This window comes from Dermacentor albipictus, chromosome 9 (assembly GCF_038994185.2).
Source record: "Dermacentor albipictus isolate Rhodes 1998 colony chromosome 9, USDA_Dalb.pri_finalv2, whole genome shotgun sequence".
In the NCBI taxonomy this organism is placed as follows: domain Eukaryota; kingdom Metazoa; phylum Arthropoda; class Arachnida; order Ixodida; family Ixodidae; genus Dermacentor; species Dermacentor albipictus.
In genome coordinates this window covers 55,520,625-55,538,841 of record NC_091829.1, presented here as the reverse complement: position 1 = coordinate 55,538,841, position 18,217 = coordinate 55,520,625, and the positions used below count along the sequence as shown (strand labels likewise).

The following is an 18,217-nucleotide window of genomic DNA, read 5'->3' as shown; positions in this document are numbered from 1 at the left end:
ATGGTTTTCTGAGGAATGGCGTGGTTTACTTCGTAAGTCATCACTGCGTAGCGACACTGAAGCATACCAAAAATTGTCGAGAAGCAGGTAAAAAGCGATCCCAAACGTGTCTTGACCTATGTTAAACGATTACAGTTGGGAGCGTGCTTAGGTTAATATCCTAAATCATCCATCTCGTGGCATTCTTAACATCTAATACAGTATCGCCAATGCATTCGCTGAACATTTTCTCATCGTTTTTCCTCAATACAGCGGATGCTATTAGCTCTGGTGACTGGCCGTATGTCTGCAGTGACCATTTCAACATTTGATGTTCTTCAGAAGACGCTATCGCAGAAACCGTAAGTTGCAACCGAAGCCTTCTCTTGTTTACAACCGTATACCAGTTTTTTTTTATCAAAAGCTCTTCTGTTTTTGTTCCTCTCCTTACTCACATTCTTAATATTTCTTGTGTACACATGCCTTTTCTTTTTGTTGGAAGAATGCAATAGTAGTGCCAGTTCATGAAAGTGGCAGCATAAATGACGTTCAAATAATGGCCCCGTGTCCCTCTTGTCTCCGTTTGCAAAATTGTTTGAAAAGTTATGTTTGCACATCGGCCGATCTTCTTTAAGCATAAGCTTAGCATATACATACGTGGCTTTCTTCATCGCCGGTAAGTAGAAACAAAATTGTTTCCTTTCATGATGCTGTGCGACCCGCTGTTGCTAAACGGAGGCACAATTTATGGCACATTTTCCTTCCTCGCTCTTCCCAACTCTACTTGCGTCCGGCGCCTGACTGTTTGCTGGGCGTCTACGGCGAACGTAAACGCACCGACATGTTCACACTCGTCGCCACTGGTGGATCTCGTTGCGCTAAGCTGTGTGAACTGGACCATGAGTGAAGATTGGGCTAGTTCCCAAGACATTGAGAATGACGAAGCATCGCATAGAATAAATTAACTGCAACGGACAGTGAACGCGAACTTACCGACATATGTGGGACCGGCGAAGTAGCTCACGAAACTAAAAAGGCAGACCTTCGGCTCCTTCTACAGCGAAGCTGTATATAGCACACCCTGTGTCAGTGGTCGATGTCCGTCCGTGTAAGGGTAGCGTCGACACGAAAAAATGTTCGTCTCCAGTTTCTCGCGAATGCTCTGCAGCCCTCAATCTAATGTAGGCATATTGAAAAAAAAAAGAGCTTGAATTGGCCGCTAAAACGGCGCTACTAGTCCGCAGATTTTTATTTACTTGTCTTAATTAGTTCAAAGCGAAGTTGTAAACTTTACAGAATTCCTGTCTGCTGTTAATACGTGGCCGTCTACGGAGGAATTATGGGTACAGAAAACGGCTGTAACTGTTCTTCTGTCGGAACTATCCCGAAACAAATTGCATGACAATTAGCCGCCGGGACGACCCTAACAGTACGCTGAGTTTCCTCTACTTATCATTATTAGGTAGCTCACAGTGAGTTTGTAGATACTGTGGAATTCCCGTCTGCTCTGCGATGGTACTTTCACACGTCAGTACTTCATAGAAGAATGAGTTACTCCACAGTGAAAAGATACATTCGTTGTCTGTGTCCTTGAATAATAATAATAATAATAATAATAATAATAATAATAATAATAATAATAATAATAATAATAATAATAATAATAATAATAATAATAATAATAATAATAATACCCATATATGCATAGATGTGTCGATTGAAACCAACCCTTCCACAGCGTCCGAAATTCACCAGCCCTACCACAGAGTGGAAGGGCTGGTGAATTTTTCTTTACATAATTTTAGAGCGCAGCTCCTGGGTGCCTGCACCTGTGTTTACTGTAGGCGCAAGCGTAACAGAGCGAACGAGCACAGCGAATTATAAAAGAGCGAACTGGGAGAGCGGGGTGGCATAAGGAACGCCGATTGCGAAGAGATCGGGAGGAGGAAAGCGGAGAAGGATAACAGGGCGAAAGTCTGGCTCTCTGGCGACGACCGTTACGTGATGGCGCCAGTCTAGTGCGTCGTCGTCCGTTCACCGATGACATGCGGAGAGCACGTCGGCCGATACCATATTTGGAAACAAAGCGCTGCATGAGCGGAGGGCTGTCTGCGGCGACTGCTGGGAATCACGCCCACGTTTCACCTACGCGCTGCCTCTCGCGATATTTCGATCAGCGAGGCAATCGCGCTACACTTTGCTCCGATTGCAATGGGTCGCACGAGACAAATTGTCCGCGCCAGCCAATACATCGCGAAATGAAAATGCGCAAATGTTTCGCATTAGAAGTAGGGAGCGTGGTAATCGTCGGCAATTTTTTATTACTCCAGAAAGATTCGATGCAACCTGGGCCCCACCCGAAGGCGGTACAATATCTCGCAGCATCTTTGTAGCGCACAGCATGGAGGAAAGGACTGGGGAGTGAAAGACGGCCCTGAAAGGCGGGGGTGCAGTGCGGCGTGCAGTACAAGTGCAATGCAGTACAAGTGTGGCGCCGGAGGTGCTGCTTTCTCGTTAAAAGGAGGGTGGCATTATCTAGGCGAAAGAGCTGAGGCAGTGACGATGGTGAGTTCGGTAGACGGGTCGCAGAATCCGCACGGCTTTGGAAGCTTACAAGGTCGCGTGGGATCCACTCGATCGATATTGGCTGCGGGATGCGTGCTGCCAGAAGATGGATCTGTTGACATATTTCAGGGCTGCGGCTGACGCGTCGCAGAAGCGGCGTCGCCTGGAGGGCATCAGTGCGGATGACGATGCGTACCGTGGGGACCATGGGAAAGGCGGCCACAGAGCACAACGCTTTTCCAACAGCAAAACGCTCAGCGCAAAAAGAGGAAGGAGGCTCTTGGATTTGAGACAGGGTCGTCTTATTAGAGAGTTTTAGCTTGCGCGTTTTTACGGCCAGCGGAGCGAAGCGGGCGAGCGCAGACGCCACTGCGCATGCGCACGTCGCTGGGCCGGCCAGCGTTTTTACGGAGCGCAGCTTACGCCCGCTGGGAAGCCCTCTCCAGCGGAGCGATAGGCAGCGCGCGAGCATAGAGTTACTATACTGACTCTAGAGGACAAGCTACCCATAGGGCCCACGCATTAAAATCGGGAACCTCAAGAGCGCCGCCATGTTGCTACGCGCCGAGGTTGCCAGCTCCTGAGACGCTTGCTAGACTTGGTGACAGTAGTCAGTTTTAATCCGGCAACAGTAGCAGCGTAGCAGCATGGCGTCTCGCTTGTAGTGTTGTGATGTGTGCGTGCAGCCGAGTGTTCGGGCTTTATAAGTCGGTTCTTTATTCTATGGTGCGGGACGGTGTGGGTGTGGTCCATGTTGGCCGTACAGCTGGCAGTTATGCAACCGAGGGATGATCCTGTTCAAGTTTCCGGCGGTATGCGGTTTTCAGCGGTCACGCGTGTTGCAGGAGTGTCACTCGACGAGGTTACGAGCTCGAAGCTGTGGTCAGATTCCTCGTTGGCGTTCCGTAATTCTCTTCGCACGGGCGCGGTATGTTGCAAAAGCCGCTTTCGCGATCTATCTTCGTGACGATAGATCGGTTTTTTTTTTATTATTATAAGTAATGATCCAGCTGTAGGGCACATGTAACCGACAAACGGAAGTCTCAGGAGAGCACCTGAGATGACAGTAGAGCAGGCGGCGCAGGAACTCCAGGGCACCCGAGGGACAGTGGGGGGGATCAAAGCTCGAAGCAGAACGGTACGTAGGTTGGGGCCGCCGAGGCAGGTGTGTGCCAGGGAGTGTTCGCACGGACAGCTCCCCTGGCACGCGCAGCCGTGCCTCGCAAGGTCGAGATACTTTAAAGGCACCTGCGCCCATGACCTTTCTTTTGCCTCGGCGCAGTGAGCACGATTAACGAGAATAATGTGGAGGGCATCCGGTGCAGTCGCGAATGCATCATGACAAATGTAGCTCGCGTCGCCTGGCGTCTGTAGTAATATCAGAGTTGGTTGTATGAACTTTATGCATAATACGCTTTGTTACGGTACCTTATCGGAATGGGTCTAGAGGACGGTGTTGGTACATTTTTTCGTACCGCCCTAATCCTATACCCCCACTACAAACACACACATACCCCCCTTTTTTATGTATACATACAATTCCTTGCCATGACGGATCATAGCCTCCTCTACTTTTGAAAAATAGAGGAGGCTACGGACCGATTGACCAGTTCAAGTTGTCAACTTGTCAGTAACTGTCATAGGAATCACTGTAATAAACACAATTCCACGATCGGATTGTTTACTTTCATTTTTTGTTGTAACACTGAGGACTACATAGAACTTTATTTTGTATATGTGAGAGAAGTATGTGGATATCACGAGCTTAAGCCAATGTGCGATACACAGACAAAGCAGCTGCTACAACATTAACTGCATTGAGGGCCACACAACACATACGTAATTAAATGTGCAAAATATAGGGGGAAGCTTCAAAATACGCTCTGTAGCACTGCAAAGTATAACATATATTGTATGTGTACAATAAATGTTCAAAAATACAATGCATCAATGTCCCATTTGCCTTCAAGTTTATTATGAAGTTCAAGTTTACTGAAATTTATTATGAGCATATGTACAACAGGAATCTACTAACACACCCGCAGTCAAGGTGGCTGTTCGAGGTGTGCTGGCTGCCTCAGTGTAAGAAAAAGAAATTGGGTAAATGTCGACACCAGTGCCACTGCTTCTTGCCTCTGACCTGCACGTGTCTCTGCGGCATCTTTGTGCACAAGTGTGCTGGCGTGGCGAGGCGTAGGAGTCATCCAAGAGAAAGAGTATTGTTTACATGGAAAAGTGGCTGTTCACATTGCCTGTCACTTTCCCTCAAATGTCTCCTTGGCGACTAGGGTGACACACCCGCAGTCAAGGTGGCTGTTCGAGGTGTGCTGGCTGCCTAAACGAAATAAAAAGAAATTAGATGAATGTCGATACCAGTGCTATTGCTTATTGCCTCTTACCTGCATTTGCCTCCACGGCCTCTTGGCTTGCGGAGTCTGTATGAGGGAGCTGCTGTGGCTAGGCGTAGGCATTGTCTAAGCAAAAAGAAAAGGCCATTTAAATGGGGAATTATGGAAATAAATGCAGTTGTTATGTCTGCTTCTTGCACTCTTCTTGCCTAAAAGTTTCCAAACATAGTGTCCAGAACACACCAGCACTTTGACTGCTTCTGCTTTTTACCTGCAGGTGTTGCTGCGAGATCCTTAGTGTGGCTGCGTGCAGCATTGTAACACTTGGTGGAGGCATTTGAAGTGGTAGCCGAAAACATAAAGAATCATCCTTGTCTGCACGAATGCTTTCAATTTCTAAATGCAGTGGTAACTATCACTATTGGTGCAAGGCCCCCCCCACATCTATGCGGCAAGTGCCATAGCTCGAAACTGAATTGTTCCTTTAGTGTTTCACAAGGCATCTGATATGTCCACATTAAATGTGATGTGTTTGTTTTTATTTATCCGTGTGGAAAGAGCATCATTAAATGGCTGAAGTACTATAGCACCAAACAGACGACACAAGAAGAAGAGACACGGACGAGCGCTTATGTCCGTGTCTCTTCTTCTTGTGTCGTCTGTTTGGTGCTATAGTACTTCAGTAATATGCACCAACTAGCCCAACAAAAAGTTCTGCTGGAATATCATTAAATGTTTTTTTTTATTTTTGCGTGTCTTGTTTTTTGGTTTATTTGTGAATTTATCATGATGCTAAAGTGACTTATGTAATGGCAATCAGCTTTTGTTTTGCAGAAAAACAATGCATTTCCTGACCCATTGTTTGACATCCCCTCACTCGCATAATTTTGCAGAGTATTCTACCTATATTTACTTGCTTGGCCTCCACTAAAGAGTCTTGCATTTTCAAATACGACTCTTTCCTTAAAATCATTCGACACTTCTCATAATTTCTGTACCTTGGGCTTCTGATACTCTGCAGTCACCATTTTTGCTTGTTTCTGACTAGAAATATCTTCTTTAATTTAGAGCTTAAATTTTACTTTTGGAACACATGGAAAGGCTTGCCATTGCATATCTGCATAAAAGGGAAACATGTTTCATTAAACATTTGCAAAATCCAATTGAAGATTGATGAATGCAGCTTGCAGTGTGATATGACTGAATGAGCCATAAAAGTAACTCATCTCACTTGGTAAATGAAAGCACATATTAGTGTGATGCACAAGATACATTACACTAACGTGGTGGGTTCTCTTGCTTATACAGCAAAATAATCGGTGCGCGAGAAAAAAGTATTTTTGCATAACCCTTGTACACACTGACTTAAGGAAAATGAGCTGGAGCTGTCCACATGATGTACTTATTTTACCTGCGAGTATGGTCAACAAAAATGTGTCCCAGCTGCTTAGTGGTATTCGGGATTATGTCAGTATTGCATATGTGCCTGTTGTCGAAAATAATTGAATTTTGAAAATGCTCGCAGGGATCTGATATGCATATCTGCAGTTTATGGATACATGTAAAAGACAGCATCAAGTGCAAGTGAACGGTCCCACAGGCCCGGAGTCGATCATGCAAATAGATTCGCTGCACAAATTTGTGACCAGAAAATATATTCCACATGAAATGGCATGCAAGGAAGTGTTGAAAATATTGCACAGTTACTAAAACGCCTACGCTATTATTATGTGGGTTGATGCACTCGTTATGCAAAACGGACGTGAGGCGTGCAGATAGGACACAAGAGTAGAGTATTTGCAAGCAAGCAACACGAGCGCCGTCCACTCCTCTACTCTTGTGTCCTGTCTGCACGCCTCACCTCTGTTTTGCATAATATATCCTTACCAACTAGCTCAGCTTTCTGTCATTCTAAGTCTCGATGCACTCGATTTCATCCGCATTAGGCACTCGCCTCTTGAATACTTCGTGGCACAGAAATACTCGGCATCAGGCTGTTTTTCTGCTGTGGCCTTTGTACAAGCATGATTGTTCAAAGTGCAACAAATAAACAGATTCTTTGAGTTGCTTGTGGCTTCGCCAGTACAATTCCAGTGCGCTCGTCCGCCTGTCCAGCAATTTCCTACTGAAGGGAAACCTGCAAATAAAAACACCGCTCCGCATGCAGAAAAATGCTCTACTGTGACGCTTCTCAAACGATTGTGATGCACCACAAGAGCTGCCTACTCGCGTGATATTCTCAACAAGGGGATACATTCGTTTACTTACATGTGAAGGTATATGCCAGACTACTTCGGGGCTTCGGTGGCACATAAGGCACCACGAGTGTGCCATAGCATCCGATGTCGACGCGCGATCGCATGTCAAACCTAAACGAAACTACTACGCATCCAAAAAACAGATTCGAAACCGAAATTCGCGTCATCCTTTATTGCATGAATGCGTACATCATGATTTACATAGGTCACGGACTTAGTGATTGCTTTCTGTAAACTTAATATTAACGTACCACCTTCATAAAGCCATCAGGTATGCGTTTTTAGATGACAAAGCATAAGGTGACCTGTACTTGTTCTCAGCTCTTTCAATAGTAATTGCGCTGGCCACATTGACCAGTAGCAACAGGGCGGCGCCCTAGAGGTTCTCACTTTTCCGGCCCAGCTTTTCCTCTAGAGTTGTTCTACTAACTCTATGCGCGCGAGCGTGCGTAAAAGCGCGCGGGCGTGTATGGGTATTCAAGATGGCAGCCGTCAACACAAGCGCCGGCGCTGCTGCGTTGTCGACGGCGACCGCTGCTCAGGCCCGTTTAGAAGTTTAACCAAATAACTAACTAAAAACACATAACCTACCTTTATTAAACAGTTTCAGCGCATTATTAGCAGGTTTAATTGATATTCTTTTCACTCTAACTCGAATTGTGACCAATAGGTGGAGCAGCAGAGCAAGTGACTCTACTCCGCTCGAAAAGACGGGCGATCCGCCCGGCTAAAACTATTTTCTCGCGCGCCTCTCCGCTGGTGTATCCGCTCGCCCGCTCCGCCCCGCTGGCCGTAAAAACGCTCAAGCTAAAACTCTCTATTATGACCAGGTGCGCAAGGGCAATAAATTGCAGTGGTCGTTTTACAGTACTCAATGCTTGCAGCGACGTAAACCATGATGGAACCATAAGCGGATGGGAATCTTGAGTAATAATTCGGTCACGAAGCAACGCCGCCGCGTTAATTGATGTCGGGCGACGTATACCAGATGGATAGTTATCGCTCAGCTGTACAAAACTCCGGGGAAGAACTGACAATGGTCGTGGTAGAAGAGACTACGAGAAAGCGTAAGCCGTGAGAGCACATGTTGCGTGTGAAAGGCTGCCTTTAAGCCTGCGAGCATCACGTCGCTGCTGCACCAGCTGATGTAGTGTGCTCAGCTGTGCATTTTCTTGGAGAGCCACGATTGGGGTGGTGCGAACAAGGCAAGTGATGACTCTCATTGCCTTGCGATTCAAAGCCTCAAGGCGATCCCATTGTGCCCTCCTCAAATGCTGGTATTGGGCATGATGAACAAGGCGTGGTTGCACTACCGCCTTCACCTACTGTCGCACAACATATGAGCGGGCGCCGCCGGTTTTAGGAGCAATGCACCGAAACAGACCCAACGTCTGAATCGCCTTCTTTTTAGCGCTGGAGAGCCAAGCAGTTCCGGTTCCCCATTCGTCGACAGTGACACCCAGAATTTTTAAAACTGACCATTGTTGAAGTGGCGCTCAGGACAGATGAAGGCGAATGGGTGTAGCAGAGAGTTTACGCCGGCCCCAGTGATTGGCGGCTGACGTATAAGCAGATTTGCTGACGGTAAGCTTAAGGCCGTCCGAAGAAGCGTAATTCGACGTCATGTATAACGCTGATTGAAGGGCAGCGGCTTGAGTCTGCAGGTCATGATCAGTGCTCAAAACCGTGATGTCCTCAGCGTACAACAAGAACTTTATGTCGGGTAGATCGTGTAATCGCCATGCAAGCGGGATGAGAGCAATATTGGATAATGTGGGTGACAATACCGATCCCTGGGGTACGCCGCGAAGAGGGACAAATGAGCCGACGGCGTCACCGCTGAGGCGAAATGCAAAGTGTCGCTCTTCAAGGAAAGATTTGACACTGTTCCGTACTCTAGGGGGAAATAGCAGCATGTCAATTGAACCCAAGCTTGCAGCATCACTGATGTTATCATGCGCCTTTTCGACATACATAGCGAGGACAGTACGGACACTGTGGCTACAAGTTGACGATCAAAGTGAGGATGACGAGACAGCCAGCCCATCTGCGCAGGCTGACGGAAGCCAAATTGAGCAGGGTCATAAAACCGTGGTGCTCTAGCCACCACGAGAGTCGTGTGGCTAGCATTTTCTCATTAAACTTGCACAAAATTCACGTTAGGGAAATGGGTCCGAAGTTGCCAAGGTCGGTCGGTGGCTTCCCTGGTTTCGGAATCAGGATCATAATAGCCGATTTTTAGCCTGGAGGGACCACGCCATCTAGACATACTTCCTTATGGTGTCGAGGAGTTGAGGCAGCACAGCGCAACTCAGGTTCTTGTAAGCCTCACAAGTAATTGAGTCTGGACCGGGTGCTGTCTTGCGACTGGTACCATCTATCGCTGCTATCAACTCAGGCATGGTGAAAGAGCATGCAATACCCTCGGAGTGTGCTGTTGATGGTAACTTGTCGCTTTGCGCCGGAACGCCTTCCGAGGAAGCACCTTTGGCTCTATGAGGCAACACGTAGTATTCAGAGAAAAACTTCCGGGCTGCTTCTCTGTAGAAATCATCCACTGACAAGCAAACAGCGAAGCAGGCTGTGGCCGCCGCGTCTGGACGGCGCCAACCGTGTTCCGTGGGACGGAACGTTCGCCAGAGGGAAGCATTCGATGTCTTGGATGAAAATCGCTCACACCAGGTATGCCAGCGCCACCGCGAGAGGTCGCGTTCATACCTTCGGGCCTTAGTAGTAAGGAAATTCAGTCTTTTATGCGCTTGTGCAGAAGTGGGGCCTCGGAATGCGGCCAGCTCAACTTGTATGCGAGCAGCCCACAAGTTGAGCAGGCCGATATCCGGTGCTGGTCGATGGACGTCTACCCAGCTGACAACTGTAGCTTCATTAGCCGCGCGTTCTATGTGCTCAACAAGTAGTGATAACGAGTCCCCAGACCTATCTTGTGGAACGGAGCGAAAGGTATCCCAGTTGACCACAGTACACTTGCGGCGCAATCGGTGGGCCTGCGGCGGATGGAGGACGATAATGATAGGGTGGTGGTCACTACCCCAGCAGTCGGGCTCCAGGTGCCAAGTGGCAGTGCCGGGACCTAACCACCACGTGAAATCCGGTGCTTATTTTGTATGTCGAGCTTCAGGCACAGCCCGCATTGCCGAATCGCGATGATTCAGTAGTACAAACAATGCATCCGCGAAGGCCACCTAGTCTGTGTGGCACACGCCTACCTCAGGGGCTAGAGGTAGGGCACCACCACTCTGTCTGATGGGCGTTGAAACCACCACCAACTAAATTTGGACACGCTGGGTATTGTCGACGGCATTCCATAACCAGTCCAGATTAATCCTTGAAGAAGAGCCACCGGCTGGCCTTACGTAGTATGGCACTACCACAACAGTTGCCTTAGGTGACTTCACCGCTACTGCCACTAACTCCTGATATGAGTTACACCAGCTTTCAAGAGAAAGGCAGACCTGAGGGTAGCGCGTATAAATGTACACTGCAGCCTTTCCTGGAGGGGCAGCTGTGCAGGCGAAGGTCACTCATCGAAGGAGACACGTATCCACTGAAGCCTGGAATGGCAGGCAAGCCGTTGGCTTCTTGTAGTAGCAGGGCCTACACCATAGACGCCATAATACATAGACGGGGTTTAAGCTCCCCCATTATCGTGGAGAGACCTCTACAGTTCCTTTGCAGCACACCACAAACATCTGTACCCGCCATTTTGATGATGAGTCCAGGCATTGTAAAATAACGGATGCCAGGTTGGATAACTGACTGATGGTGAAGCACATAAGGGATGTTGTAGAGTTATCCGGCAAAGTAGCAGAAGACCTGGTTGACTGCGAACTATAAAGCGGGGCGTGGCAGAGGCGATGATGCAGCGGAATCGGTAGTTGTAGTGGTATGAGATTTCATTGTGCGTCAGCGACGCGCAAGTAGCAAGTAGTAGCGCAAGTAGACGACCGTGCTGTCGGAGATTGGAAACCTCCTCTAAAAGGCGGGCAATTTGATTGTCCACTGCTGCCATATCATCACGCTGATCATCCGACACGCTCTGCTTCTGTGTAATCAGCGGGCGAAGGCTTTATTTGCGAACTTTGTCACTCTAAGTTTGTTGGGAATGGGGTGCAGGCGGGTCGGGCTCGGAAAGCTCTGGCCAGTCGTCGTCATCACTGGATCGTCGCAAACCTGTCAGATGTCGGCACTGTTTGTGTGGCAGCATGCTGAGGCCATTGGTTATGAATCCCGTGACGAACCTTTTCAGTGGCCCTTTGCTTTTGTGGGACAAGTTGGCGAAGGGATCTCGCGATCGTCGGTCTAGCAGAGTCCACATCGGTAAGATACTTTGCCATCTAGTACAGCTTCATCTGGCGCTGCAAACGGAGAGGATCGTCGCATGTGGCCAGGTCGGAAGCAGTTGTAACAATAGACCACACTGGGTTTATATGGTCGATGTCGTAGAATGCAGCCATAGTAGTACAGGCGTGCTGGGGGAGTTGGCAGGCCCTGCAAGGCGGCGATGCAAGAGTGCCCCATTCTCATGTAACGCGCTTGAATTACACGGTGAGTAAGACAGTAGCGCTCACGCTGGAAAGCAGTCTTCTCCTCGCCAACGTCAACGTTGTAAACGACACAGCGCTGTAAGTCCGAGCCTCTACCAGGTACACCTGGACCGGCATGGTGACTTCGCTTGTGATGGAGAGACGCTGAAGCGTTTACAAACTCTCGACAGCAGCCAATGTCGGGAGCCACACAGCGATGGTATTTGACTTATACCTGGCCGTGAAGCTGCGGAACCTTGTGGTGCCAAGACAAGTGTCTAGGTTCGCCTGAATAATCCGTTTCGGAATCTCCGTGAGGCTTGTGGGCTCCAGAGCTTTAATGGTTGCTTTATAGCAAACTGAGCCTGGTGTCGACAACAGGGTGGTCAGTCGTTAGACAGGAACGCTTGCTTTGGGACCCGCTGTTGGCCAAAGAGAAATCTGGTGCAGATTGTTCCAATGAACGCTTCTAAGAACCACGGGGGGCCGATGGAACAGATGGTAGCGCAGAAGACAAGTCCATAGGGGTACTCGGTTGGTCATGCACAATTGTAGCCCGATTCCCTATCGGTGACTGGGATGCCATCGCCAGGCTCCGCCCTAAGATCAGATCACTCACGGTCTGATGTGCATTTCGGTAAGGCGGCGGGTGGTCTGTAGCCGAAGGTCTTGAAGCAGGAACCAGGAGCTTGGATCCAGGCTCAGGTGTCAATTGTGCGGCCGGTAATACCGTCATGATGAGCGGCGCTAGCAAATCTACCGCCGCCAGCGCGCAAACGGAGGCACTAGGCCCTAGGCGGTGCATGATTCAGCTGCAGGGATGATGGGATGACATTCTCTGAATGCGAGAAAACCAGACGGCGCGTGAGCGTCCGGAGCGTCTTCGGATGACTTGTGGTCTAATATCCTGAAGTATGGAACCTATCTACCAGGAATGCGAGGTTTTTCTCAGTAGCGATGAGCAGCCACCTTAGCAGGGACACTTCGTCGTCTTTCATTCTCGGCTTCAGTTGCAGACAGCGTTCCAAAGTGCTAGCTGCCACGAGACGAGAATACTACAAACCAACACGCTCTTGGTTGTGAGGCGAAGAAGAACCTCGTTAATTCTAGTAGCCGAATGGAAGCTAGAGCGCACACACTTAAGTGCTTAAGCTGGCGCTATGTGGGACGCGCCGTATTCGTTCCAATCGAGACAACGAAGTGTAGAACACTCGAACGCCTTTATGACAAAGTGCTTGCGGCGTCCGAAACCGTCCGTTCGACACGTCACTTCATTGTTAATTAAATACCAGAAACGCAACAGATCACACAAGAGCAGCACATTTCATTCTATGGAGCGGTGCTTGACTGGAGTTCTCGTCTAGGTTTCGACGCCACCGTACAAAAAAATTGTTATGGCCTACGACTTCCATTGGAGCCAGATAACGCAAGCGCCAGCCTACTTGTTATCGCTTCAAACCACCATAGTTACTCTGCCAATCTTTGAGGTATTGTGAAAAGTACTTCTTCATTGTACGATTAGAGAGAAAATCAGAACACCCTTTGTCTACCACTTCAGGGGCAGCGAAAGGCTCTTAGCTCAATGTTTCCTATCTAAGCCCACAAAGAGCACAAACGTCAAGCTGACGGTGATATTTGGCAAGAATGCGCTTTTTGAGTGTCGAAACACGCCACAACGTCGTCTCCGATCCTCATTTGCAACAAAAATCGCGTCACGGGAACGTCACAGCGTAGGTGTGATGTGCTACTTTCAGTGACCCAAGTTGACATCAGAAAATTTCCATTGCAGAGCGGCAGATACATGCTGGCTCATGGGGCACATACCAGTGGGCGCATGACACATACCCCTGGGTACGTATCTTACAAATTTTTGATACATCGCTTGCTTGCCTGCTTCGCGTATTTACATATTTAAGTATGCGAATATGTTACCAAGCACAGTAAAATAACCTCATGAATATAAATTCTGGAGCTCCATGTCTTAGCTCACCGCGTCGCGCTCTGTTGGCGGGGTGCTGTTGCGTCGCAATTTGCACTAGTTTTCTGCTTTATATTGTACATCATAATATGAACGGGGCCTGCCTCAAGCAAGTGGCGACCTTCCTCAAAAGCAGACACACGAAAATGCGTTTTCTGGTAGGTCAGGCCTCAAAGCCTACAGTGTGATATCACTGGATACGCCGTGAGCGCATTGGCACCGTCGTCTGCTTCACATGCCAGTGCACTGACTTCTGCTGTTCGCGGCGCTGTTCGCCTACACTTCGCTGACACGCCGCTGGCGCCTTACGGCGGCCGCCCGGTGCACGTAGTTGGTATAGTAGAGTCAACAAAAAAAAAAATCCCAGGAGACCTAAGCACTTGTTATGAGTTGGGAAGGCGAAAGAATTAATGCCAAATCGGACACCGCTGAGTGGTCCTTCGAGTTATGAACTCTTCGCGGGCCAAGCGAGCACGTCAGGACGCTTGGCCAACGCCTCCTAGACAACACAAGGCCAGTGCACTTATTTCCGCAACGTCATGCTACCTTGCCCAACTGTTATATAATTTAATGAGGACGCTCTCGAATAAGCCGCGGTGATTTTATTGTCAGCGCTTCCGTCCCGCCGAGCTTGGCGATGGAAATTTTTGTCCAAGTAGCATCACGTCATAAAGCAGAGTGCGCAGGCCTGTTATATAGAAGCAGCGTGCTTAGCCTAGTAGGTAAGAGACTGGGCCTCTGAGCGTAGGGTCGTAGCTTGAAATCACACTACCACCAACCTTTTTCCTCTCCCATTTATTCTGACTTTTGCGCATTAATTTCTTCATAGCGATAACCTTGGCGAAGCTAGAACGCGGGCGAGAGCTTGCGCGCACACGGAACCAGCGGATTACAAAGGCTTCTGAGAGCAATGGTGACCAGGCGTTGCGACGATGCTCTCACCCCTAATGCAACACCTGCCGCGCCAGCTCAGCGCAGGTGTACCCTGCTGCCCCCTCTGCTCCGTCGAGGCACACACGTGACCTGGCGTCGCAGCCAATGAGAATTCAGAGGCCGGTTCGCTGCTACAGACGCCGGCGTTTTCGCTCAATGGGCCACTTCATGTTTTCGCCCATTACCATCTTCAAGCCTTTGCGGCTGTCACGGCTGCGATGCACGGTATCAAATGGAAAGACAGATGGAACCACTCCTGAGTATTGCAGCAGTATACCTAACATACCCATAAACGGCCTAAGTCAATGAAGCACAATATTGCCATTGGCTATGCAAGAGCTTTGTCGAGTACCAGGTGCGCAGAGTGGTGGCGCATTTTCTGGCTGTTCTCAGTACTACTGTACTGTACTGCCTGCTCCAAGCTGACGCTTATGCTTCCAACCTGATGATATCCCTACAGTACATGCAAAGATCAGATGCCAAATTAGGGTGAAATTTGTGCAACACACAAGCTTGACAAATCATCAGAAATATCGCAAGTATGCAACGAACACGCATCTAATATGCGGCAAATATATCTGCTCTCACCAGGTATTGGACACTGCAAAGAGACGTGCGGCAGATCACGCGCTGACACTCTTGTGTGCGAGGCATCGCACTCACGACCCATCCGCGGCTCAAGGTTTCCGCCATGCAGAAGATATACGTTGTTGCAGGCTCGGCGAACACCCCAGCTTAGGCCTTATAGGTATTGCTAGCGGAGCAGGGTGGCTATAACCTAAAGTGATTCCACTCTGACTTTTTTCTAATACCCTGACGTCATATACTCATGTAACCGCCGACGCAAGCACGCGCGGTTACTCCTGCTGTTGTTTGAACAGTTCACTCCAACGCTCTCCTCCTATGCAGGAGTGACTTGTTTGGTTTTAAAGCGAATAGTATTGCCTATCGCGACTGGTTTTCCTTTATGTTATTGGCCAAACTAAAGATAACGAGCGCGTAGGAAACGAGGCACTTTCGCTGGGGCCGAGATAGCATAGTGAAAGTAGATAACAGGGTGAGGAGGATGGCACCGGCGTCTCCGATTGGCTCGCTTCCCTTTGCTTAGCTTGTGGCCGGCTCGTCCGTAACTTTCCCAGCGTGCAAATGGCGTTCGAAGAGCCACCAAAACGAGTGCTCAGTGAATAGAGAGTTTTAGCAGAGCGTTTGCGGTCCGCTCCGCTCATACCGGCGTGTCATACCAATTTGCACGCAGCCGCTCAGCAGAACGCGACCGGGAACATTGATGCGCGTGCGCACAACGCACATAGCGGCATCGGAACGTAGAATGCTGACCACGTTGCGCTAGGAACCCGATTTAGCGGATCGTCAGGGTGGGTGTAGTTGCTTTTGCAATCGTTTTACAGTCAAGCTGAGAGCCCGTCATTGGCGTTTCTGGGAGACGCGCTTGTTAGATAAGCGAACTCAATGCACTCTAAGCAGCCACCGGGGCGCGTGAAATGTGTGCGGAGCGCAGCGTAAGCAACGCTCTGCTAAAACTGTCCAATATTATGCAGAGTGATGTCGTATTCACGCCGAAAGGGTTCAGCAACGGTTATTTTGCCACGCAACATTTTCTTTATGCGCAAAGTAATAAATTCTCGCTGGCAGCTCAGAGTATGGTATTTACTCAAACATAAGTCAACCTTTTTTGCTTTTTTTGCTCTACGCTGAGGGCGCCATCGACCTATATTACTGACCAAAGAATCTCGACCTACTCGCATATTTGTGAACAAAGTTAGCAAAATTACCAAGCTAACGGAGTTTTTCCGTGGTACCCGCCGGGAGCCAAGTTTTCAGATTATTCAGACTGGCTTTAGTAAAAGCTGCAAATCCAATGCACTCTAGGGCACTGAGTACGACTTAGGGGTGTGGAGGACATCGGTGATTCATATGATGAGGACGACTTTTGTGGCACTTTTGGCTGGGATGCAACTTATGGCATTGGGCATAAAGAAAACTTTGTAGCGGAGTTACGATAAATAAAGGCGCGTCATGTTCCAAGTTTTCTTTTTGTCTATGTGGGTCAACCTATGTTCGGATTATATACTTTTTTATTGTTCGGCGAATTCAATATATGGGGCCAAGCGTCTCAAGGCGTCGAAATCCGCAAATGTGTCTTTATTTCACCTTTTCAAATCTACGTACCTCGCCTATAATGATTCGAGAGCTCTGTGATGGAAGCAACGTGTTCAAAACTATCAATCGAATAAAAAAGAAGAGCTCTCGATGTAGGTATTTCAGCAAATGTATGTTTGCACAGCACAAGATTATTTTTATATTTGCCAGTTTCGACGTCGATTCGCGCAAGCACCGATACAACATTGGTTCGAAATCACCTTTCTCGCGCATGCGCATGGCATTTTAGCGGATTATCCGTCGCTGTCGTCGTGAAGAGTGCGAAAGTTCCATCGTTACAGGAACAAATTAGAATACCTCGGCACAAGGGAGCTCGCCAGGCTGCATGCCGTGTCACGTAGCTCGACTGACTGTTTGTCTGGTGGGACGGTCAGAAGGCAGAGGTGCTGCCTTCTGACCAACCTTTTCACGCCTGTAATGCGGGATGCTTCTGTGGCGGCTGTTCCCTGTTATTTGAAGTATATTAATCTCCTACAATGTAATGCTTGGCGCGCCAAACTTTTCTACGGCATGGCCGGAAATAATAATAAAAAATCAGAGCCATTGCACTGTCTGAAGATGGAGGACCAGTGGAGCTGTATATACGGTGATAAATATGGTAATTGTAAATATGTTGATTGACAATAAAATACACTTACCACAATGAACTTCGTTTTTTCTTCACTATTTTCTCGTTGTTTTAATAAATAGTATGCTCTGCGCTTTTCATTTTTATTTGTAACCTTTTTGTTTGGTTTTTTGGATTGATTATTTCTTTTAAAAAATTAAATTATGAGGTTTTGCGTGTCCAAACCACTTTCTAATTATGAGGCACGCCGTAGTAAGGGGACTCAGGAAATTTCGACCACCTGGGGTTCTTTAACGTGCACCTAAATCTAAGTACACGAGTGTTTTCGCATTTCGCCCCCATCGAAATGTAGCCACCGTGGCCGGGAGGATTTATCATTTGGTAACCAAAGTGACTATCGCTTTATGATCGTTATGATATACGGCCAGTGGCTGTGTGGTGACGCAGGAAAGATTCTTGGCCAATGTGAGGTCTGTACGCGACCGCTGACGCGTCGTGGACACAGCGATGTTTGTGTAACATGGAATGCCGAACCTTTCCAAGAGAAACGCCACGATCTACTTTCCGTCTGGCCGAAATAGGACTATGCATGAATCACCCACATTATGATGGGAGTGTATTCAGTAGGGGTGACCCAACCACAGGTGCATACGCTTGGCGTTTGCTGCAAAATATTTGTCTGTATTACGTGCCGCCCGTCGCCGCGCACATTCCCGCTTCTGCTCACGAGTGTGTTTTTCGTAGGCGCACCGTTCTTCCGCAGACCTCACCGCACCCGGCCTACCTACACTCTAAGAACAGTTTACACCCTTTTGCCTGCCCCTTCTGCCACACAACAATAATCGTTATCTGCCTTGATGCCTTTCCTT

General features: G+C 48.4%; 1 protein-coding gene across 6 annotated transcripts in view; it reads left to right on the top strand.

Annotated features, from left to right (window-relative positions):
• The first annotated feature begins 267 nt into the window (after positions 1–267).
• Positions 268–18,217, top strand: part of LOC135896562 (MYG1 exonuclease) — a 631,131-nt gene continuing 613,181 nt past the window's right edge. For 2 of the 6 annotated variants that reach the window (XM_070525815.1, XM_070525811.1), the window contains exon 1: positions 268–341. In XM_070525815.1, the coding sequence (XP_070381916.1) occupies positions 283–341 (59 nt within the window). In that variant the 5' untranslated portion in view covers positions 268–282. Of the gene's footprint in view, positions 342–13,480; positions 13,543–18,217 lie in introns of those variants that run through there. The other 4 variants (XM_070525814.1, XM_070525812.1, XM_070525813.1 and 1 more) reach the window with 3 other exon arrangements.